The sequence below is a fragment of the Apiospora phragmitis genome (assembly GCF_038363925.1).
Source record: "Apiospora phragmitis strain CBS 135458 chromosome Unknown utg000010l:1.0-9815664.0:1.0-9183399.0, whole genome shotgun sequence".
Taxonomy (NCBI): Eukaryota; Fungi; Ascomycota; class Sordariomycetes; order Amphisphaeriales; family Apiosporaceae; genus Apiospora; species Apiospora phragmitis.
Genome location: NW_027117409.1, coordinates 6,601,039 through 6,624,666, shown reverse-complemented (window position 1 = coordinate 6,624,666; position 23,628 = coordinate 6,601,039). Strand labels below are relative to the sequence as shown.

General features: G+C 52.3%; 7 protein-coding genes across 7 annotated transcripts; 4 read left to right on the top strand and 3 right to left on the bottom strand.

Moving 5' to 3' along the window:
* Window positions 1-579: 579 nt before the first annotated feature.
* Window positions 580-1,026, bottom strand: PG994_011778 (uncharacterized protein; the record flags this gene model as incomplete). The annotated part of the gene is made up of 1 exon (XM_066863187.1): window positions 580-1,026. The coding sequence occupies one exon, from the start codon at window positions 1,024-1,026 to the stop codon at window positions 580-582; it is 447 nt and encodes a 148-aa protein (XP_066712297.1).
* A 1,439-nt stretch (window positions 1,027-2,465) lies between these two features.
* Window positions 2,466-3,171, top strand: PG994_011777 (adenylylsulfate kinase; the record flags this gene model as incomplete). The annotated part of the gene is made up of 2 exons (XM_066863186.1): window positions 2,466-3,089; window positions 3,142-3,171. 2 exons carry the CDS (start codon window positions 2,466-2,468, stop codon window positions 3,169-3,171), a joined length of 654 nt encoding a protein of 217 aa, XP_066712296.1.
* An 810-nt stretch (window positions 3,172-3,981) lies between these two features.
* On the top strand, window positions 3,982-4,283 carry PG994_011776 (uncharacterized protein; the record flags this gene model as incomplete). Its single annotated transcript, XM_066863185.1, has 2 exons — window positions 3,982-3,999; window positions 4,089-4,283. 2 exons carry the CDS (start codon window positions 3,982-3,984, stop codon window positions 4,281-4,283), a joined length of 213 nt encoding a protein of 70 aa, XP_066712295.1.
* Window positions 4,284-5,085: 802 nt separating this feature from the next.
* On the top strand, window positions 5,086-6,018 carry PG994_011775 (uncharacterized protein; the record flags this gene model as incomplete). The annotated part of the gene is made up of 3 exons (XM_066863184.1): window positions 5,086-5,093; window positions 5,295-5,547; window positions 5,647-6,018. The coding sequence occupies 3 exons, from the start codon at window positions 5,086-5,088 to the stop codon at window positions 6,016-6,018; spliced, it is 633 nt and encodes a 210-aa protein (XP_066712294.1).
* A 319-nt stretch (window positions 6,019-6,337) lies between these two features.
* On the bottom strand, window positions 6,338-7,675 carry PG994_011774 (uncharacterized protein; the record flags this gene model as incomplete). The annotated part of the gene is made up of 4 exons (XM_066863183.1): window positions 6,338-7,034; window positions 7,094-7,185; window positions 7,245-7,339; window positions 7,399-7,675. 4 exons carry the CDS (start codon window positions 7,673-7,675, stop codon window positions 6,338-6,340), a joined length of 1,161 nt encoding a protein of 386 aa, XP_066712293.1.
* Window positions 7,676-9,814: 2,139 nt separating this feature from the next.
* PG994_011773 (uncharacterized protein) lies at window positions 9,815-12,378 on the top strand (the record flags this gene model as incomplete). Its single annotated transcript, XM_066863182.1, has 2 exons — window positions 9,815-10,941; window positions 10,986-12,378. The coding sequence occupies 2 exons, from the start codon at window positions 9,815-9,817 to the stop codon at window positions 12,376-12,378; spliced, it is 2,520 nt and encodes an 839-aa protein (XP_066712292.1).
* A 3,733-nt stretch (window positions 12,379-16,111) lies between these two features.
* On the bottom strand, window positions 16,112-17,762 carry PG994_011772 (F-box domain-containing protein; the record flags this gene model as incomplete). The annotated part of the gene is made up of 2 exons (XM_066863181.1): window positions 16,112-17,319; window positions 17,474-17,762. The coding sequence occupies 2 exons, from the start codon at window positions 17,760-17,762 to the stop codon at window positions 16,112-16,114; spliced, it is 1,497 nt and encodes a 498-aa protein (XP_066712291.1).
* Between the last annotated feature and the right edge of the window lie 5,866 nt (window positions 17,763-23,628).

Sequence of the window (23,628 nt, the reverse complement as noted above, 5' to 3'; positions counted from 1 at the left end):
TCAAGTGGACGGAACGGGTGGATGATCGGTGGACAGGGGCTTCAATGTTAACAAGTGGGTACGGCTACAGTCGGCAGCCACTAAAGCCACTAAAGCCAATCAAGCCACAGCTCCACAGAGAACGCAGTGGCTGAATTGGGTGAATAAAAGTCTCGTGGACCGCGCGCAAATATTTTTTTCTTTCCCTTCTTTCCATATTATAAATGAACAACGCAAAAAAAAATACATTCGCGAGCAACAAAATGTTCGATGCGAGGTAGCTGCTATCTTAGGAGCGGCCCACGACCATTGAAGTTCTCGAAGAAATGAAGAACAACTCCCAGCGCACAATCTTGGGTGCGGCGCTTCTCTGTGAGGTGGGAAGGGTCGCAATGATTGAACGTACATATCATATTAACACATCAGCATGCATGTTATGGCGGAACTTGCTCGAGTAGCCATCTGCTTGATTACATAGCTAGCTGACTGCACAATATCGTATCAACGTGACCATCGCTTGCGTTGAACCAGACCGAGCCTGCTACTACTGGAAATTTGCTTCTCAGCCCACCAGCACGGCCAATCTTATCGCTAGCCTTCCTAAGTATCGAACCACTCCAGAGGGTCGTCCTTGGCGAATACAGCTTTGTAGGAGAAGCCTCCGTCTGGCAATTCCGCCCGTACGGTGTGAAGGGAATGGACCTCGGCCGTTTTGCCTTCTTCTGGGCCTGGCTCAAAGGCCCTGAAGTGAATATAGCATGGGCCAGTCTCGGGCATGGTGGGAATGCGTAGCTTGCCGAAGAGGATGTGGCCGTACGCAACCTCTGCGTGGCGGACGGACACAAAGTCGTCGACCGTAAAAGAGGTCAGGTCCTCGTCGGAAAGGTGGGCGATGGCCTCGAAGTATGGCAACTCATGCTTGGCCTTGTCTCTGCGTTCGTGCTTGAGAAGATGCTTCAGGTCCTTCTCGAATTCCAGGAAGGCACTTCTGGATGCCTCTTTGGGCGCATGAGGCTCACCGAGCTTAGCTGTCTCAGCCGTGGCCATTGCTACCTGTGTTGGAGGGGTACTGGCTTAAATTGCGTGTATATACTGGCAGCAAGATTGGTGTGATGGATGTCGAGGTAATATGAAAGGTGGGCCTTAGGAGATAGAAATGTTTGTTTTGTCAAGACATCACAATCCAATTACTTATATGTACATGACTTGTGTCGCCAGGGAGGATCGACATTAAGGGTCACACGGCATGATTATGATGCCAGCAAGATGCGTAACCGTTCGTATGAAGTTGCAGTGCAAGCAGGTTTGAGGAGTTCTCGGTGAGGGGTTAGTCAGGGCTTGGGGCAGCAGATCATTGGCCTGCCCATCTGCGAATCGGGAATATTCATTTCTGCTGCCACGTACTTGGTACGACCACGTTTGTTTTAAGTTTCTAGCCTCTGGTGCATCAACAAGCTGGAGAGCAATCATCAACAGTGTTGCTTGCTGCTCTCCACTCATTTGGGTGCTACCCTTAAATGACGTAGAGTGGGAATTGTCCCCTAGATTAGATCCCCTAGATTGCATCTACAGCAGGCTTTCAGTTGTACACCGCCTAACCGGGCCATTCGTCACTTGCAGTGCCTACCTTACCTACAGTGGGAACACCCAATACCGATTCCGGCAGCTTGGTGATAGGTATTCAGAGATATCTAGGTAGATCCTGTTAGCTTCAGACCAAGAGAACATCTAGCTTCGAATATTAATGACATGTACTTCCGGTTTGGCTTATTAAAGTCATAACTTGACTCAATTTGAGCTATCGGACCGTCGGATGAATGTCCCACCGACAGACACCGACTATGCCTCGGCATCTTCCTTCTCTGGGTCCTCTTCCAATACTGAACATTCCTACAATAGCGTCCTTGCGTGTCATGCAGGGAAATCTTGAGCCGAAATCGTTGGGAAAGCCCAGCTGTTCTAGCCCCTAGGCGTCTGGGAAGGCCCAGGTAACTGGTCTACCACGTTGCCCATCTACAATCCCTGCTCCGTGCTGCTCGACAGATAATCTCCGGGGCGCATCGAAAAAAAAAACCTCCACATCGTCAACCTCGGGCCCCTTCCGCGAGCAACCCAGCACACCAGAGATGGACGCCATGCGAATGCGATGCGCTGCCCTAGCGGCTCGCCCTCCTTTTTCCGCGCCGGCGCGCCGGTTCATAAGTACACCTAGGCCGTTCCTCAAAGCACAAGCTACGAGAACATATTCCCAGTCCGGTACGTTATCTACCAGCGCATCTTTCCTGATCACAATATTCGCTCTTGCTCGAGTCAGTTGCATACTTGACTATATTATACTAGAACTGTGTTGCCGTGTGCAGTCTTCACTTGCTCACCATCGTTTGCTATATCATACAGCCGCCGCAGTACAAGCCAGACCCTCGTTACTCCGAAGAACAGTCAACTTTGTAGCGATCGGTGCCGTCTTCACCTCCCTCGGTTTCGCCATGACTGCCGCTCCTGCCTTACCGGCCCTCAATGGGATACTCCAGCCCGCTACGGATGCGGAAACTCTCCTTATGTTCACGCCGGAGGACCAACAGGAGATAGAGGTCGAGGAATACATTGCGAACCACTGGTTAACGCGAGAGATGCGGACGAAGACGGGGTACTCTGAATCGCGCCCACATTTGAAAATACCGGAACCCTTCCGAGTCAATAACCTGACGGCTGGCACTTTACGCGGGCCCGGCAAGGTTGTGGTTCCCCCGTTTGCCTGGGTCGAGGCTGGCGGCAAGTCTATCGTTTCCATCTCGTACCTGGGTTCGGAGCTGTGCGGACACCCCAAGATTGTTCATGGTGGCTTTTTGGCCACCATGCTGGACGAGGGACTGGCCCGCTGCTGTTTAGGCGCTCTGCCCCACGGTGTCGCGATGACGGCCAACCTGAATATCAACTACAGGGCACCTACACCCGCAGGCACATATGTTGTCCTGAGAGGCACGACGACCAAGGTTGAGGGCCGCAAAGCCTGGGTCGAGGGCCGGATCGAGACTTTAGTCGGCGAGGGAGAGACACCCGTTGTGCTTGCAGAGGCGACAGGATTATTCATCAGCCCCAAGCAGGCAGCCGTGAGTACCTTCCAACTCCTATTGAGACTACCATGCTAACTATAGATCAAAGATGATGGCGAATGTTATGCCTGTCGAATAAGCGATATGAGACAACGACGTCTTGTGTTGTAGATACGAAGCGATTAGACTTGTATATAAACTGAAGTGTACACTACATAAATCTGCTCGACGAGCGAATCAGGACGAGGAACCTTGTTCAAAAGCCAGCCTTATAGGGGCTTTCCGAGACATATTTCGAACTAGCTATTTGATTTTGATATAGGCGTTGATGAGTCGTCTGGATCACCCACATGCCTGAGATATGATGGCTTGTGACCCGATCTTCGTATCAGTCTTCACATAATTTGAACCACGCAAGGAACAGAGGTGTTGATTACTATTATCTATTAGATCCAAGTTCATGAGCCCTACCTAAAATCTGCAAATGACGTATATTTCTAGTGCTATATACACTGCCAGTCTTTGCTGCCGTTCTAAGCGAAATGGTGGCTTAGCAAACGGCAAACGGCAAACGGCAAGTGACGGCAGCTAAAACGGGCTGCGCCACAGCTTACTGTGCATAGGACCGGAAACCTTGTCCGTCATACGAATTGCACTTTCCAGTCAGAAGGACCGACTGGTACAGGGTGTATGCCATTGGGCAATGAGGCTGCTCGGTTGCCAGTCACACAAGTATGGATTACGGCAGCCTCAAAACACATTCTGGGACAATTAAAACGTGACCGTCGTTCTTGTGGTAACCCTCACTCTCTCTACACTCGCCAGTACATTATTGTTGATTTATGATCTCATTCTACTGCGCCTGTACTGCCCGTTGCCTCTGCTGCGAAGCTCGCTTTTCTTCTTCTATATACATCTACGTTATGGGTACACCCTGCTTATGAGCACCATGGTGTGGTTTTGCGGCGTAAGTCCCTTGCTCTGCTCTGCTGTACTTAGATTTCCGGGAAGAAAGAGATAGAAGGATCAGAGATGCTGATCAAACTTCTTGTGCAGCTCTTCTCCTCTCACAAAACGAAGTGGCAGCGGCAAAAGCCACCGTCGGGCTTTGCCAGGTACGAAGGCGGTTGGTACGTCAAGCCCATCCACAAAGACCCGAAAGCCTTCAAGAATGCCAAAGCCAAGAGGAACATGCGCAAATTCGGCTGGTTCAACGACAATAGGGCCGGCGATGGAGATGTCGTGTCGTAATGGGGTGCGGTATGACCGTTGTGCGAGAGGGAAGATACGCTGGAGAAGTCACGCGCTCATGGAGAAGGGGAAAGGAATGGCAACAGAAGGACGGGTGTGTTGAGTATAGCAATCCTCTGACCCTGTGAATGAAACTTGTGGTATACTCTAATACGGCACGACATCTAGTAAACTAGATGGGGCAACCTGGGTCGATAGGAACAGCTAGCTGTTGGCGAATAACGTTGCATGGTGCATTGTCCTATCTTAGTGGTAGGCATCGGTACCTACCTTGATTCCATCCGCCATTCCTCCTAGATATGTAGGCATACACTTTCGCCGTCTCTACAGTAAAGCAACGGTGAATCTATATCTGTGTAGATCTGGCAACGGTTGCTTCAGTGCCTAAAAAGTAGTATTAGAAACCATGGGCAGTCTAGTGTCATGCAAGGAAATATACCATTAGCAAGTATAGATGAGCCTAGTTTTCCACAATATTACCAAAGAAAGAGGTGGTATAGAAGCAGGTAAAACTGCCTTGAATCGCGGCGCGCCAATTACTTACAAAAGCCCCCGCGGGTTCACGCAAATCACGTCATACTCCAGGGCTTTTAGTGTACCTAGTTGCAGTTCCGGTGCGGAACCGGAAATCTGGATATGGATATTCTCCATTGGTAAGATTCTTGCGGGAAACGGCACTTTGGGGGAGAGGTTCCTGACATGAGGTGTTTTCTGGGAAAGTAATACCACCTTGCAAATACTCTCCCTTCATCTCTATTTTCAGTGGACAAAATCGGTCGAAAGTCATATACTAAAACACAAAATGGCATCGTGAGTATTCTCCCACCGTCTCTTTCCTATGCGCGTGTAGTATTTATCTATTGCCATTGCCCCTCCAAGACATTCCTATAACCCCACCATCTATCTATCTACTTTATCATTTTACCCCTCCATCATCGGATCATCGCGCCCCCTAGCAAGACAAAAGCAAAAGCGTACGCAGGCGGCAATGTGCCAATAACAATGATACAGCAACATCACATGGCACCCGTCGCTCTCGCGCAAGGAGCGCAATGAGTTCCGCGGCCAGAAGGGCATGACCATCTGGTTCACCGGCCTCTCCGCCTCGGGCAAGTCCACCGTCGCGACCGCCCTCGAGCAGCACTTGCTGCACCTGGGCCTGGCCTCGTACCGCCTCGACGGTGACAACGTCCGCTTCGGCCTGAACAAGGACCTGGGCTTCAGCGAGAAGGACCGCAATGAGAATATTCGCCGTATCGCCGAGGTACGTTTTTTCTTTTCTTCTTCCACTAGAGGAGTTACACATGATTCCTCCGCCACCTAGAGAGAGAGACTAACGAACTTCCCCCTCCCATACGAACAGGTAGCCAAGCTCTTCGCCGACTCGTCGACCATCGCCCTGACGTCCTTCATCTCGCCGTACAAGGCGGACCGCCAGACGGCGCGGGAGCTGCACGCGGCGTCGCCGGCCGGCAGTGCCGACGAGGCCATCCCCTTCATCGAGGTCTATGTCGACGTGCCCATCTCGGTGGCCGAACAGCGCGACCCCAAGGGCCTGTACAAGAAGGCCCGCGCCGGCGAGATCAAGGAGTTCACCGGCATCAGCGCCCCGTACGAGGCCCCCGACCACCCCGAGATCGTCATCAAGACCCACGAGAACAGCGTCGAGGAGTGCGTCGCCCAGATCGTCGAGTGGCTGCAGGCTAAGGGCCTGATCGAGCTCAAGAACAAATAGAGCGAGACCTATCTGTCTAGACACGTTAGAGAGGATCTGATAAAATAAATCATAACATCCACCGGCTGAATCCGTAGCGCTGGGGCAAAATGTCGTAGTTAATCTGGCAACCAACGGTAACTTGAACGATTGCAATGGTGATGCTCATCTACGCGACGTGGCTACCGTCTACGCCCAGTAATTGCCACATAAACAATACCCCTGACCCCTTTTCCAAGCGTCACACTGCGAAAGACAACTTCCATTCAATCTGGCGCCTGCTTGATTTGCGTAATGATACTACTTCCTGTTCGTCGCCTAACAACGAAACTCTAAAGCCTTAGAGCTCAAACTCGTAGTACACGTAGGCCGTGTACTCATTGCTCTCTCCGTGACCGAGACCTGCTGCCGCCATCTCAGACGTCAACGCCGCATCGTCTTTGGTGATCCTCCCCTTCTTGTCCCGGCCGACTGCATTGCCGCCTAGGTGCGAAAACGCCGAGTCCATGTTGGACTTCATTTTCTTAGAGAGCTTCGGGTTTGTAACTACCAAGGCAGATACGAACTGGAGCGGCAGACCGTACCGTAGCACAGTTTCAACGAATACCCGAAGTGTCAGAACATGTGCCCATATCATGACGCTCTCACTCCATCCGGTCCGGCTGAGTCGCAACGCTTCGCCCCATACCTTCTTCTCTTCTCTTGCGACACGGTCGAACTCCTTCTGCTCCTCCTCTTTACCGCCTTCTACGTACTTGTATTGGCGTGGAGTCCACTTGTTCTCTCGACATTTCTGCAGAAACTCGGCGCTGTGCTTCTTAAACGTCGTCGCTGTGAACAGTACAAACTCCTCGTCTTGGGCGACTTGTGTGGCTGACCTAGGCACGACCATGGGCGAGAGCCCCTCGTAGCCTTTCAAAAAGTCCTTCTTCAGGTTGGAGGGAACAACGATGAGGTGGGTTTCAAGGTATTCGGAATCTTGGATAAGTAAAGAGGGATCGACGATAGGTGTGAGGGATTTGGTCGTGAGATTGCCCCTGAGTCTTAATTAGCGCACTGCAGTAGCATGGACAGCGAGGGAAGACCGGAGACTTACGTCTGCTTCCTCTGCAGCGTAGCGAAGTTTGTCTTGACCTGGTTGTATTGGTTGAGCTTCCCCTTGACATCGTTGTCGACAGTGACAAGCTCCTGCGGGAAACATGGGTCAGTTACGGCAAGCCATGGGTGATTGGATGCGTCGGTGTTACCTTCTGAAGTGTGTCGATCAGCTCGGCAATAGGTTTATCTGCTCGGTATCGGACCTTATTCCAGTTGAATGTGCGTAGATAGTTGTCGGTAGGCTCTGAGGTGTTTGTGAGTATGACCATCCTGGCTACTGAAGGGGGTAGGTTGCACGCATACTGTCATTCACAAACTTCTGCTCGTCGACCTTGTCCTGATCGTCAAGTAGTGATTTGAGGGATTCGGCAACCTTGGCTACCAGGCCCTCGCATGAGGCATCGAGCTTGCCGAGGTCATCGGCCTGCTGTACAAGGGCATCCAGGGTCCCGATCTTGAAGTCTGGCACGGCGAAGGGGAGGACCGTTCCGTTGTCGCCTATGATGCCTTTGAGTGCATCAATGGGCTCGTCAGAAGAATCGACGGCGTCCAGTGGAACAGAGACTAGACAGTACTTCATCTTGGCGTAGGGAGGTCGAAAATATGTTGAGCGGTGATGGCGATGCTGTGCCGAGCTGTAAGGCGGGATAACCGCTCAGCAGGAGGCTTGTTGTTCCTGCGCAAGAAGCAAGCAAGCAGTTGAGGAAACTCTGACCGGCCTGCAGGTACAGAATAGGAAATGCTATCCAATGTCAAGACTGCCGCTGAAGCGAAAGGAGCGTATCGTTGGTGAAGGCGGAGGTTGAGGTAGCCGCGAGCTCTATGTGCGGCGGGCGGTCGATTGAGGTTGACGTTATTTGGACATAGCGCACTTGAGGTAGTTGGAGCTCCTAGGTTCAGGTTCAGGCTAGGTCGTCAGAAGCAGGCTGGGCTTGGGCGAGCAAGGCCCACTGGACAGGTGCTTTGATAGGCTGGGAACGCCTTAAGCTCATCTAGAATACTTCCCAGCAGCCAGATGCAGACACATATTACCCCACGATCACAACCAGCATTGATCATTGATGTATCCGATCTACGACTACTGAATGAGTCGCTCTATGCACCGATTGTTTTACCTGCCGTTCCCCATGCGCCTGCACCTAGTCGTTATTTCGAATGCCCGGCAATTGTCTGCTGCGGCTGCGACTGTGCCCAGGTCCATAAACCCATGGTAGCCAAACGCACTTGCACGCAACAACTGCATATTTCAGTAGGTACAGAAGGTACAGTAAGGCACGAAGGAAGGTGCAGCATTGGAATCCCTCTGGCTGGTCCGAACTGATCAAGCATCCCAGCGCTTGAGCAGGTCGGGTACCTGATATGTCGCTTTGGAAATGGTGCGCAACTTGGAGATCGTACAAGTAGGAGATCATCATTGCTGAGTGTACTGACCTGACCTCTGGGGCGATGAGAACCAAGTGGAACGAACTCCGGTCAAGTCAGTCAATATATACATGGGATACATATAGATGTATCAAAACTTGTACCATGCAGGGTTCAATGTTCAGGATGCTTGATGTACCTACAACAATCCAATTGATTTACCTCCCTGCCGGCTCGAACATCGGAATCCAATGACTTCTCCATCCTGCTCGCGCCAGACATAGAACATCGTTCTCTTTAGATGCACAGCAACACCATGTCCCAGCCCACCGAGCGAACTGGAGGACCCGATGGTGGATCAGGGGTATCGGGGCGTACACACAGTTAACCACCTAATAAGCACCTGCATGTATCGAAAGGTTACGGGCGGTTCAGGTTCAGGTTCAGGTTCAGTTGAGTTGATGCGCCAGCCACCCGACTTCTTGAAAAGTGTTGCTCGTGTTGCCGACCAGTGATTGAGCCACACTAGGCCAAAATTAGCATCTTACGGTGACCCTGTGCCCAAATGGAAGGGTTGGACTTGGACCTGGGAAATCAAAGCAAGCACCGCGCACGACTGTGAACACCACCTGAATATCTGGATGCTACATACATTACATCTTACATACATGCCTACCGACCTACTAATTCAACTCTAGCTAGCTCAGCAAGCAACCGAGCCGGCCATTCGTGGTGAACCTGATCCCAGGATTCAATTGTTGATCCCGTCTTCCAACCAGCTGAACCCCTTCTCGGCTCCCCTCCCCTTCTCACATCGTTGGGGTTGTACGAGATCTCCCCCATTCCGTCTCTGTAGCCATCATCCGATATCCTCCAATTCTCTGTTTACCACCAACAGTGGCCGTGTCATCTGTGCCGCCCTCATCGTCCATCGCAGCTTCCACGATCGTTTATGCCGAGTCCGCACTGCAGCTAGCATTCCTCCATATTGAGCGGGCACTACACTCCAGCGCTCTTAGCGTTCGTTCCAAGTAGTAACTGGTCATAGACCGGACATATTGTCGCTGCTTGCACAGCCTACTTTTGGGTCACTGCGACGCGACTATATAGTCAGTCCAGCGCTGCGACCCCGAGAGCCAGAATATATCAGTATATGATCGAGCGTTGAATCATTCGAACGAAATATGTTCCGATAGGGACGTGGGGACACGTATTGCGGCAAATCGTCCATCTCCAAGGACCGTCATTGGCGCACGCCGAGAAAACACAATCGGCAACAATACACAGATACGTTCTGCAGCTTGGGTTTTCTAGCCAAGGTTCGCCTCTACGGCCATGATCGCGGCCGCTGGATCCAATGGCCACTGCCGCGAGTAATGCGTCACCAGCTCTAGACTCTCCTCAACAACTACCCGCTCCCGGTTCCTCGTCTGTCAGTACTGATAGCCAAGCCGATCCCACGGCTGCCCCGAATGAGGCGCCCTCCGATGTGCCCGGCATCAGCCATTCGGGCCTTCGAATAGACAACCGAGCCTATAATGGCGCTCACTCGGACGGCCGTGTGCGAAACCCGATCCCTAGCAAACTGAAGGGCAAGACAGACCTCATGAAGGGGAATTTCAATGTAATGCACATGGAACTTGCAAACCGAAATGAGAGTCAGGCGAGGTACGAAGCGGCGAAGCGAAATAGTGAAAGTACCGCCCTACAGGCAAAGCTCGCTGAAACACCCCATTATGTATCACATCACCGACGAGCCAACTATGCGCGCCCACGACCGGCCAAAACTCCCACCGACGCGGATACGGCCGCTCCAGCTGCGCCGGCCGCTCCTGCTCCAACAACCACTCCTGCTCCAACAACCACTCCAACACCTGCCCCCGAACCACATCAAGCCCTTTCTGCGTCAGAAGTCAAGGCAGAGCAAGCTCGCCTCCTCACACTGATCCGCAGCTTGCCGCACGCAACAGTTGTGGACCAGGTCTGCAAGGCATTGGCTTTCTTTGGTGGTATCCCTGACGCACCACCTCCCGCCGATGGGAAGTTTCCTGAAAGTGGCGAGGCCAATGGTGCTGGTAACCTTTTTGTTGGCTGGATTTCCGAGATCTTCCCAGACCTCACCCGGCCTCAGAGGCCCCCTGCTGCTCCACCTGCCCCAGCTGCTCCGACAAGACGCCCAAGAGGCCGACCAAAGGGCAGTAAGGCGACCAAGGTGCGGAGAGACAAAGGATTGAAGAAGGGCTCCAAAACGAGTGGTCAAGTTGCTGCGGTTGCGCCGGCTTCGCAACCCGCCCAGCAAGCGAGGAGTGACCCGGAAGCTGCCCACGACGAGAGCTGGGTAGATGTAGATGTAGATGTGGATGAAGAGCCGGTGGCAGCGGATCCAGATGGGGATACTGTTGAGAGGAGGGTGTTTGATCTCCTGACGCCTCCGCGTGTTTCTGATACCAGGCCGGACAATGTGACCCCGGCGGCTGGATTCACGTCTATTAACCATGAACCGGGAGACCCCGGATCATCTTCAAAAGGAGAGGTCGCCCGAAAGGCTCCAAAAACCGACCCAAAGCCGCAGGCTCACAGGAGTCACCGCAGCAAACACCATCCTCGGCCGGACCTAGTAACGCTCAGGCTGCGCCTGGCATGGAGGCGACCACGAGCTCGACTCCGAATAAAAGTAGCACAGGACGGTCCAAGGGGTCCAAGGGGTCCAAGGGGTCCAAGGGGTCCAAGGGCAAAGCTAATGCAGCAATCAACTCATCAACCCAAGCATCCAAAAACCTGCAGCAAACACCAGTTCCTACGCCGCAGACTAGTACCTCGTATATTCCACCACCAACTCTGCCCACACCCAATGCAGGTACGGTTGCTCCTGGTCAAATGAACGGCGGTGGAAATAAAAACAAGCGTACGCAACTACCAGCTCAGAATGCTGCCCCGGATGCGGTTCCGCCTCAAGATGCTCAAACAAGTACTCCCCAAGTGAAGGCATCTACTATTTCCGGTGCCAAACGAAAGCGCCAACCCAATAAAGGGGCTGAGGCCACCACGAACGGGAATGGCACGCTTGATACAACAGCTCAGTCAACGTTTTCAGCTCAGCAACCAGAGACTGCAGCAGTCGATGCAATCCTGGGGATGAACAGGCAGCAGAACATGCCAGTTGAATCTAGTGGCACGTCTGTTCCGCCTGCAAAGCGTCCCCGAAAATCGAATGGCGCTGTGGGAAAGCGACAAAGCTCGGGGACCGCAGTGGCAGCAGCGCCATCTGTAGAGAACATGGCGCACACAATGTCATCTACAGTTGCATCTCCCGACTTACCACATCAGACGTCACAGCAGTCGACGGTAATGCCAAGCCCGTCTATGGACAAGTCCCTCGATGCCGAGTACGACCAGATGAGTGCTCTCCAGGTGCGCAACGAGCAAAATTACCAAGCTTACGGCAGTCACCAACAGAGGCCGCAGCACCAGCACCAGCAGCACCAGCAACAGCAGCAACAGCAGCACCAGCAGCAACAACAACAACAGCCATCAGCAGCCAGTAGGCATTCTATCCCTGCTGCGCCGGCTGAAGGCTTGGCCGCACACTATGAACAATTTACAGCATCTATGCAAAACCGCCAGCAAAGCGCGCAGAGCAATAGCAGCAATCACCCGCACATGCAACAGATGCAGCAGCGCCAACAGCAGCAGACGGCACAGACGGTGTCCCCCACCCCGTCACATATTTCTAAGCCATCTCAGATGACAACCACCTTGCCTTCCCAACAAAGTACCCGGGCGACGGCGAACGCACCGAATTACTATGGGCAGAACCAGAGTCCCTCTTACACAGTACAACAAGGGGCTTATTCATCGAACCCGCGCCAGCAACATAACTTGACGACCAACTCCCCGGGACTACACTTGTATCCCACGTAACCCATTCTCCGCAGTTTGGGACCCAGAACAACTCGCCCTTGATGGGGACCGAGAACTCGTTTCGGGCCTCGCCATCAATCAGTTCCGTCCACCCGAATGCCTCCTTTGCCGCCCCACGACGAACAACTTCGGCGTCATCCATGGAGAATCCATACCGGGCAGCCAGTAACGCTGCACATGGGGTTTCGACGCAGTCACCACACTTCGGGACATCACGGGCAACCCCCGCGAGCTCACATAGTGGTGTAGCCTCATTCCCCTCCTTTTCTGACCAGAGCTTGTTCGACATGCAAGCGCTAGACTCTAGCACGGCTCATAACAGCATGAGCATGGGAGGCGCAGGGGCATATGCCCTGGGCAGCAGTGTCCAACGCACCAACAGTGGCTCAAGTGCGACTTCATATCCAAACAGTGCCATGACGAACGGCGGGTACGACACCAGCGGCTTAAACAAAAGCGGTATAAACACGGGCTATCGAAATCGGTGGTCTTGATGATGTAACGACGAAAACCTTGTTTTGCTTGATCATGTCTGCATTTTGCACGGGGCTTTGCAGCCTTTCTATCTGCTATTATCTAGTTTTGGAGCCACGAATCATGAATGGCGTTTTTTCTTTTTTCTTTTTCCCCTTCAGGGCGGCGATTTGGGGGATTCCCTAGCAGTTTCGACGTAATAGCAGACGCAGCTGGAGTTCTACACCTAGGTTCTCACTGCGCTACGAAGGATGAATAAATGGAATATCTGAGCAAACATCAGCCATGCCAGTTCCTCATCCGCGATGCTGCTACTTGCAATTCTTCTCTTTGCGACATCTTATTCGTTACAAATCTCACCAGGGACCCTGGTGGGAAAAGTGAACTGAAGCGAGGGAGAGCCGGGGATGGAGGTGAATATACCACTGCAGTAGTCATATCGCCGGTTTTTTGCGTCTCTTGTTTCCTCCCACTACCCCAATGTATTTATAGGCATAACGAGCGATGTTGAGTATAGGCAGGCTTTTTCCCCATTTGGCCAAATATCCGGCTTCTTGCAAAGTACAATCTCGAGTAGCCGACTGGATGACAATAGAGGAGACGTGCAGTCCGCCTTCATCGACCGTACGTATCGTGCCATGTGTGGAGGCCGAAGAAGCAAACCGACTCCCGTTTCCTCATCACCGACAACGTACTCATATTATTAGGGTAGCATGCGTGTGGATAAGTCGGTCACAAATTCACAATCACGGGTTTGCTCTTCCCCAGATTTTTGACATGTCCCCCCTGAATGAATAGTATATGGGCACCAAGACGGCTTTAATGACCGAGTCATGAGAGCCCCCCGAGCCGAGGCTCATGATTTCTAAGTCCCCCATTGCCCTGGTGCGGCGCTCGTCAGCGAAGTTTGCTTACAAAAACCGAAACTAGTCATTGGTAACCGGTTCGCCGTAGGTGATATGGGGTTATATCGGCCAAATTCCCACTTTAAGCTGTTAGTAGAACGAACCTATTCTATCTTTCCCTCTATTCGAATCGAACTTCTTCTTCTGTTGCTTCCTTTCGGTTTTTCTCGCGGGCGTCGGCCCCCCTTCCCCGAGGGGTTCCGTCCTGTCTCCAGCTTCTTCCCCTGCATTTTCCGCTTCTTACCCCCTGGGGTTTACTCTGGCAGTTGCCTAGCATCTGGAGAACCCAGGCCTCGGTCCCAGGCCTCGGTCTTATCATTTACGTAGACCTCACCACTTATCGTCATCGTCGTCATGATGGATCGGCAGCCGCATTGTCTTGTACCTAGTATAATGCCCACCCCGATAGGTAGTAGATTCATCTACTACTATGGAAATATACACATGACACCAATTTGATGCGTTGTTGGTGCTTGTTAAGAGAGCCACGGTCTTGACCTAGGTGGCCTCCGTAGCAGCCTGTGTTTGGAGGTCGTCCTTCAGCTATGATGCTAACCAACGGACATCACTGTACTACTAACGTGTACTACGTAGTCGTTGGAGGAATTTATTAGAGTTTAGCTAGGGAAACAGACCGGTGAGGCTCTAGTGGAAATACTACGTGGTAGGTCTGTTTTTTTCTTTCGTCCTCTTCCGTTTGTAGTAGCTCCGTCTTGCCTCCCCCTTCTTTTCCCTGCTAGTTGACCTACAGTGTCACGCTATCGAGATGCATTCCGACGCCATGGCAAGGACACGCGAGTTAGACTCCACCGTTTCACTTTTGCCGTATCGGCTGTAAGGGCTGGGACTCCCCAAGTGCCAAGCGATGGTACACACGATCATGGGAAGAAGAACAACAAAAGTAACCATAGTAGAGGCTGGCTGTATACGTATGTAGATGATAATATTGGGAAGCCAGTCTAGTAGTGCATAGTAACAATAGATACACGGCCGGGTTTGTACTCTCTTTCCTCCGGGATTGCCTCTCGCTTATCGAAAGAATCTAGCAGCCGTAACGAATGCGCATGAGGAGAATCAAGGGGCGTGTTGTGACAAGATGCTGGATAGTTCCTGTTGTGGTATCGTCTACACTCTTCTATTCTTCTCCGAACTCCATTTGCCTCCCCAGCCAACCAACCCCCTTAGTTATTCGTTTCTGGGGAGGTTCCCGCGTCAACCTCAGACTGATTGACCCGTGTTTTGGTGCTGGATGCTGGGAGTGAAGGAGAAAGCCAAAGCGCCGGATTGACCGTCGGGAAACCGACCGTGGTCTCTCTGTATACAGTGCGCCTACGCGAGGCAGATGGCAGAGGCACAAAGCAACGGTGGAAACCCCGAAATTACACTCCACGACGAAGAAAAAAAAAGTAGGTTAGAATGGTACAGATCACGGGGTGGGCGAGCATCTCTGTCCTGGTGAGATGATTGTGTGGCAACGGGCCGAATATGGGGTTTGTACGTGACAGCAAGGAACAAGGGAAACCAGAAAGAGAGCCAGACGCATGCTTTTCCGACAGTGGGGGGCCGCCGACCCCATGGGAAAGCTGGCAGAAAACAGGGTACTACGACTTTGGTCTTGTCATTCCCCATATATCCAGTGGATCTATCTATGTAACCCATCGTCCGATTCCTGGGCTCGGCAGATCGGGGTAGGAAAGGCGAGACGTCAATCAGAGATGTCTTTGGCTGTCGTCGGCCGACGTCAGTCTCCCCTAAGAGAGTGGTACGATCGAGGTCTGACTATACTCACCCAGAAACCAAACCCACTTTCCCTTTTCGGGTGGAAGTCATGCACACAAGATATAGACAGTCTTGTGAGAGTTGAAGTATACGATTGAGGCACACCGATGTTGCCTTTGCTTCGAATTGGTATCATCTATCTGGTCCGCTCAGCCAACCCCCTTATCCAGGCTTGCCTTGCCCCGCCCACCAGCCCTCTCCTAGGTGCCGCGCCTATGCATACAAGTTACGCTGCATGGAGAATTCCATATAAAAAAAATGTCAAAAGAGTCCTGAGTTTGACCATCTGTCCCCTTCATAAGACAAAGAAAATAACTCCAATGTGGACGCCGCCGCTTCTAGGGCCGCCGTGCTTTCCGACCCAAGCCTCTCTTGACCGGAACGCCTGCAAATGCCAATGACTTCTCGTGGGTATAAAATAAACAAGAGATAGAGAGAGATAGAGAGAGATAGAGAGATGATGATGATGGTGATAATGATGATAATGATAATGTAAAGTAGGGAATGTTGCGTCAAACAATGTAGTTCGGTAAGGGTGTATTTCGTGCCATTAGATGGAATCGTATCCATGGCCGTTATTCAATAGGATCTTCGTCAATCGCTTCCAGGGGTGGGCGGACCGATTCGGGCGCTACTCGGCCATACCACCACTCATCCTGAATTGCTGCGCCATCCTCTTGAATGAGGTCTAGCATCACCGCAGCATTTCTTTTGATATCTTGCGGCCGTTGAACGATCTGGCGATCCAGAATGAGAGCCTCGGCAGTCTGCGTCCATAGTTGTTGCAGAACGGGGAGATCCGGTAGGATGAGCTTCAGTTGCTCGCGGGATAAGGGGCCCATCGGCATCCCAGCTGACATGCTGGTGTCGAAGACCAGACTTTCCAACATTGTACCATTAGATAGTGGTGGCGTGGCCTCATTCGATCGCCGGGCCGCATCGGATGTACGTCGGCCCCAAGTATCTGGAAGAGGTGGTAACGGTTCGGTCCCTGGGCCAGAAGCGTCTTTCATATTGTAAAACGACTTCTTACGGCTCAACCCCAAAAGCCCTCGGCGTGACTTCCCTACTGGCTCAGCCGGAGTCTTCATAGCTGGGCTTTTGGCAACGGAGTTGTACCAAGCGTCGACGGTGCCTCGTCGTGAATTGTAGCCTTTTATCTCCCAGAAACGCTCGCACTGTCGAAGGCCACCGACACACAGCGCAGTCACGTAAACCTCATCACTAGGCTTCCCGTGCATGTAACCGCGCAAGGCTCCTTCGACACGGCCGACATAGGAAGGGGGGCGTAGCCTCCGGCAGAATGACGACACTACCATGGGGAATACTTGGTGGACATGTAGCAGCGTCTTGTCGTCGTACATACTCATGATCTTAGCCTCTATAGGGTTTACCGTATAAGGCTCCTTCATAAGACCGTGACCGTGCTCTTCGATATACTGTAGGTGAAGGGTTCGATATGTCTCGAAGAAATGAAACAAAGTGAACAGCAGAGGTATCAAGCGTCGCCGCATGCGCTCACGCTGGACAGAGAAGTCCCGCCGTTGCTCTTCGGTCCTCCTGAGAAAAAGCTCCTTCGTAATCCACTCGCATATCAGGAATGCGAGTTTTGCCGCAACATGTAATCGATGCCATATTCCACAAAGATAATGAATGTTGACGGCCGCTCTATCTTCTGGCACCGGGTATAGCCGTGTCGCATAAGCCGGTATGTGGTGTTTAAGGTGATAACGAACGATCGGCAACTCATTCAAAGAAATCATGGCGTGCCACGACCGAGATGCTAGTCTTAAATTTAATATATCGGATAATGGCAATGATGCCACGATCTGGATCTTCAATTCATTAGGGAGCGCCAGAAAAAGCTGGTCAAAAGCCGCCCTGCATAACATGAGTTAACAAACAATCAAGCCAGGTCGACTGGAAGCTCCACAAACCTCTTCTTCTGGTCGGGGACAGGCGGCGCTGATCATGCTCGGTTGATGTTCGTAGCGGTATTATAGAACGGAACTTGAAGGGAAGACGCCGCTTGTCCGCTGTCTTGAGTTCGGCGTCGGTCTGCTCCGGTAACTTGGAGCCACCAATGGGAAGGATGAAGGTCGAGGTTGGGCTAATCGACCCGTCAAGGGCGGCATTTGGCTGCTGCCGATCTTTCGCCTCGGCAAGCTGTTTGAGCTTATCAAAATATCGCTGAGAGGCGAACTCGGTTACGTGAGGAGGATCCATGGCGGAGGATAGGCAGTGACAACAATCGTCTGTTGACGGTGTAGGAACCTCAATGCGTAGCGGAGGACAGACAGGCACTGAGTACTTGCTAGCCCTCTACAAGGCAGGGAAGGCCAAAGGAATGAACCTGGTACGGGCGACAGTTGTCGGTCGCGAATCAAGCATATTGGGACATCGAGTACTCGGTCTGAAGCGGCGGTAGGTACTTCAGGTAGACTGTCGAATCGCGGCGGAACGAGATACGATCGGTAGCGAGTGGACGGGCGAGTATGAAATGTTCGGCAGAAACACGAGGTTCTGAGTCTCCAATCGGCCCAACCTGCACACCCGGGGCGCCAGTTCCACCGTCTGTTCTCCTGCTGTCAAGATGGTGCGGTCCAGGCCCAAAATGCCTGTCGCTAGTCTAGTCTCGGCGAGATGCGAGGAATGCGAGCGAATCCTACACCGGGTTTGAGGAAGTCGTCGAGTCGTCCAGAGAAGGGGCCGTCTTTGGAGAAAGCCAGATCGTCCTGAACCGTCACAAACGGGCGGTTGGGTAAAGGGCGTCGAAAGCGTTGGGCTGTGTCGCACCGAGGGGGGTGATTGGCGATGGGATTCCTTTAATTGGGATGTGCCCGCCACGTAGTATTAGTGGCAGTGATGGGAATCACTAATAAGCCGGCAAGTACCAGAGCTGAGCTGGACAGGGAACTCAGGTGCCGAGACCAACAAAGAATATACTGTCAGGGACGCAAGGGAGGAGGGGAGGACAAAATTGAAAGCGGGAGACTTGGAAAAGCGAGGGTAGGCAAAAGTAGTATTCTTCTAGTCCGTCTGGGCCAGAAGGGCAGGTCTTGGGGATCTCTTGGGACTGGAGAAAAGAGACGAGAGACTACTGGAGAGACTGGGGGTCGGAATGGGAAAAGAGGCCGAGTAATGGGTAATGGGGGAAGGGGTGGAGGGGTGTGTGTGGAAGCACGGGTGGAGATTCTGGGGCGTCTGGGCATCTGCTTCTTCGAGCCAGGACGCGGCGAAAAAGAGAAGAGACGGACGGGGAGCTACGGGAGCGTGGAGAAGTTCTTTTCTTTCTATTCTTTCTCTTTTGGCCGACATTTCACCATAATGCTACCAAGCCAAAGCTTGCCAAGCGGTGGGTACCGCCGCGTGTGGCCCGCTGGGCTCAATGGCCTTTTGGCTTTGGCCGGGTATTGATCGTGGGACAGTCTGTCTCTGCTGGCCTGAACTCTCTGTGGGTGACGACAGCCAGGTATCACATTACCTACCGCTGCTCCGTTTCCAACTGGCAACCGGTGCAGTTGCCATACACGTACTGCGTGGTGTGCGTGCTTGTTTGCTGTAAGTGCTACCTTTGACAGTATTGATGCACAAACGATACCTCACATCTATCTTTGCAAGTCATATGGATATCACATTACTACTGTAACTGTTGTGCTGTACGTACCTCATAGTAACCTCACTTGCACACATGGAACCATGACAGGCACCCAACAAACATACCTCATTTTCTCTTGCGTGATCGCGCGCTGTGTACCCACGACGTAGTAGGTAAGGAACATTGAAGGAAAGGGTCTCCAGCCTGTAGGTAGGTAGGTAGGTTAGAGTTCGTGGCTACTGCAACACCTGTAAGTTGTCGCCGAGGGGCTTGCGTCCGGCTGGCTTACACAGGCCCCAGGTTGGGTACATACATGTAGTTGGATCTACAGTCATCAAGGTGTACACCTCTTCGTCGACCATGCCGGTGCCGGCTCTGTTGTTGTTGTTGTGTTCAAACTTGCGAATGGTGTACCGTACAGCAGGTCCCACGGCAGAAATCCACCAAGGCACTTTTTTCTTTCTTCCTTCTCTTTCTTCTTTACCGTCTCGGGGCTATTCTCGTGGGCAAGTAGAAGAAACGTAACCAGCTACCACCTCCAGTGGCCGACGGTGGTCATGTCTGGGTCCACGGAGCACTACTTGCGGCGTTTGGCCGGCCAAATAGTGGAGTGCAACAGCACGCCCGAGCGAGTGATCTTCCCGCCTGGAAAGCCCTTCAGGCCCTTTCTACAAGCACACAATCCAGTACATGCCTTCTATCAGCGGCGTGCTACCTTTTAGCCTTGCGTGAATCAGTCAGTCGGTTCCCAGCATGACGTTGGTACGTACAATTTGGCGCCAAAGCACAGATTATCTATCGTACTGAGTAGCACCTATCTACTGTCCCCCGGCGGAGCCTTAAGTCACTTGTCGTCGTCAAACCCATGCGAGTCGGCCCGTAGAAGCCTCAGAAGAACCCTTATCAAAGACGATTATCAGCCATGCCGGCGCTCCACCTCTCCGTATGACACACAGATAGATACACAAGAGATAGACAAGGCTGGGCTGTACACGTCCGTCTGGTGCCTGGTCACACCTGAATGGGAGTTATCTTGAAAACCAAAAGTTCAACAAATTGCAGTCTAGGGCTGCCAGCAGTCGAAGAGCCGCCCCGTTCTCGACCTGGCCCTGCTGAGGCCATGTGTGTGCCTGCTTGCTTCTGTGGCCTATCTGGTCTAGAGCTCGCGTCTGCATTTAGCCGGCAGTCTGACTCGGCTGAGTTGGATTGGGTTGGGCGGGAGCATTTTTGGTCCAAACCACGCCATGGCTTCCTGGCCCAAAATGACTCCTTTAAGCTCATGCCCTGCAAGGCCACTTGGGTTTTGAGGGCTGATCGGTGCCGTGTCAAAACAAGCATCACACACGACAAGCACCTTGAACGTTGCTCTTCTCGGCCACCGCAAGATTGGATCCTCGCAAAAGAAACGTTCCCACAGACGCACAATGGCAGCATTCAGGTCACGAGGGTGAGCCTATGGGTCCTTGAGTACATACAGATGACTACCTACATGTTGGATGCTATTACCAAACGATCTGCATTGCGACTCGGCACTTCTTTCGCGGCTAGCCTGCCCACTGTCTCAGCAGTTAGTTGCTGGTATAACCCGGAGCCCGTCCTAGAGGATGCGAAGCTTGTCGGAAAGCTTACGAGGCGATGGCGACACTGCGATAGGAGCCGCAGCTAATGTGCGAGGTGTTGTCAATCTCTCTCCACGGGCGTACGTAGTATGTCAGGTCAGGTAAAAAAGGCCATGCAGATCGCGACCTTGGGTTGAGCCGACCTGGCTGCTTGCTTGTACATAATCTGGCCGATGTGAAAGTTTGAGCTCGCCGCTCGGCATAATTTCACGCGTTTCCACGAAACTATCGTGAACACGTACCCTCTTAGAACAAATCGCGGACCGATTGCCTACTCACCCTTCGTCACTCGCCTCCGGGAAAGCGGGAAGAGGGCTCCTCTGCTTCTTGGCAGACAGTGCGTGCGACTAGAAGAGATGGAGTCCCCGCGACGCAACTGAGATGGACAGAGGGGTCCCACCGATTTCTTACCGGGCCTTCTCCGGTCGTTCTCGCAAATTGCTAAGACTGACTCCGGCTTATCTCATTGGCGCTCTTATACAACCCTGTCATCGCCCTCTCCTTATCATCACACACAGAGACAGAGCACGAAATACGACCGACAAGTACTGAAGATGGATCGATCCCCGTTCGTCGGAAGCGGTGCCTATCTGCAAACTGTATATACGGTAGTAAGTAGCACCAGCAGATCCCCCATCTGTGCCGATTGCGTTTGTTTCTTTGTCTGCCCGTCGTCAAGGTAGTGGAATGGGTGAATATTAAGGTGCTGCCAAATATGGAATTTGGTTCCTTTTCGCATCGCGTCATGTATAGAGGACGTGTTATAAGACAGCAATGCGTTTGGCCAACAACTCAGCTCCGAGTTGGAAGGGATCGGCATATCGCATCCAGCATTCCAAGAGGGTTTGTTTTGCATATCATATCATCTCGAGCCATTCTACCTCCTGATCTCAACACATACTCGAGGCTTTTCCTTGGGGTTGATGTCATTCTTTCAGGACAACCATATTCCTTCCTGTTCTGTGACCCAGCTGCCAGCCCAGAATGTTCTGCCCAGGGATGGGCACGTCCCAGTCACGCCGTGTGAAGAAGCCATCCGGCACGGAAACCCATCCTGGGTTAAGGCTTCGGACCGGAACCGCCTCCTGCCCCTTACCTTCCAGCCTTCCTTCCTACCTGGGTTCTTTTGTACCTGTGTGGGGGTCACACTACTAGCCACTAGAACTTCTTCTCCCCCTCTCGACCTTCCGTAAGATGCTGGGCAGTTCCAAATCTGGGGAACTGGCTGTTACTGTAGGTATGCCATTGGCCTTCCTGCATGGCTGGTGGTACATATGTACATGCTCTATTTGATTTCGATATGTACAGCTGTAGGGCGCCGTCCACGTATAGATGAACAAGATTCGCTCAATCTTGACTACAAGCCAGCTTTCCAGCTCTTTGCCCGGTCTCCGTAGCTGTCGCGCGTTGCGTCAAGCCCTACATACACACACCTTTTTAAAGCATGCGTTGTTCTTTAGGCGAGCCTCGACCTCCCCTCTCACCGTCGGTATTGAACCCTGTTGAATCGGTTGTTGCCCTACTCGGTAACCGGAAAGAACAGCGGGCAACTCGTGTGTCGTCCCGTGTCCCAACTTCTTCCTAACTCGCCAGTTAGGCTCGGCATTTGCGCTTTCGGCTGGCTCGGCTCGTTGCGACAACTCCTGAAAGACTTGTATGGAGTAATTAGACTGCAACAATGCGATGCAATCCGAATGCCGAAGTAGGGATTGCTACTCCATGACGTACTCAAATCTCCTTGCCAACGAGATCTACTCCGTAATGTGCCATGTTTCAAACATGGCGACGGCCGATACAGTATCTACCCCTGAAACTGCATACGGGGGAAAGTACATATGTGTGTGTAAGTGCATATTTTTTCGAGCCCGACTCACTTTTTGGTGGGAAAGTGCATATCGTGCATACTGCATACGACTTTTGAAAAGATGCACTTTCAGGGGCCTTGACAGGGGGTTCCGGTACCGCTAGCAGGGGGTTGAAGCCTACATTTCGACAATGTTGTGTGTATTTCCCTACCAAATCTGTCGTTTAGGGGACTGCCTGTCGACCTAGGTGGTGGAAAAGTGGGTTAGGCCGGTCGGATCGGGAGCTTTTTGGTGAAGTTTTGGTGGCAGACAGGTGGCCCACCTATGAGCCCCAAAGTGCATAAGGAAAGCGAGCCTGAGTCGTATGCAGTTTCAGGGGTACGTACTGTAGTCCGTCTGCCCGTATAAAGAAATGATTATCTATCTGGGGCGACTGCTGTGCCCTAGTACGAACTGTTGTTGCGTCTCCAGTTCATCAGCGTTACGCACACAACACAGGGCAAACATCTAGAACTCGAATAGCATTCCGTAACCCAATAACGTCCATTCTACGATGCGCGCGCGCCGTATCGGCCCGCTCCTGTGCATCAATCAAAGTCGAGCTGTACATATCTATTCAGTATGCCCAGTCGATCCTTGCAGGTAGAGGACAGGAACAGCAGCAGAAACGGGTGTTAGCTTATTAGCTAAGCATACTTAGACAGCAGCCATAACTAAAAATACCTAACTCTTCCGACATTAGTTCCATCCGACCAACAACCACGAACCGAGCGCGGCTCATCAACCTCGTGCGAGATACTTGGTTTATTTTCCTTTGTCGCCAACACAGCTCTCTACGTTGATCAACTCTGCTGACTTCAACATATGTAAAGAAAAGCTCCAAATATTACTCAACGGTGTGTGAATGTGCGTGTGCGTGTGCGTTAACGTGTGACAGGGGAAGAAGGGAGGGGAAGGTCATCTATCTGGCAAGCTGGACGCTGTCGCCGACAGTTTGGTTGGAGATCGACGCCAGTCATCCTTCCCAATCCGTACAGGATCAAGATCCCTCATTCTCGCGTGGGGACTCC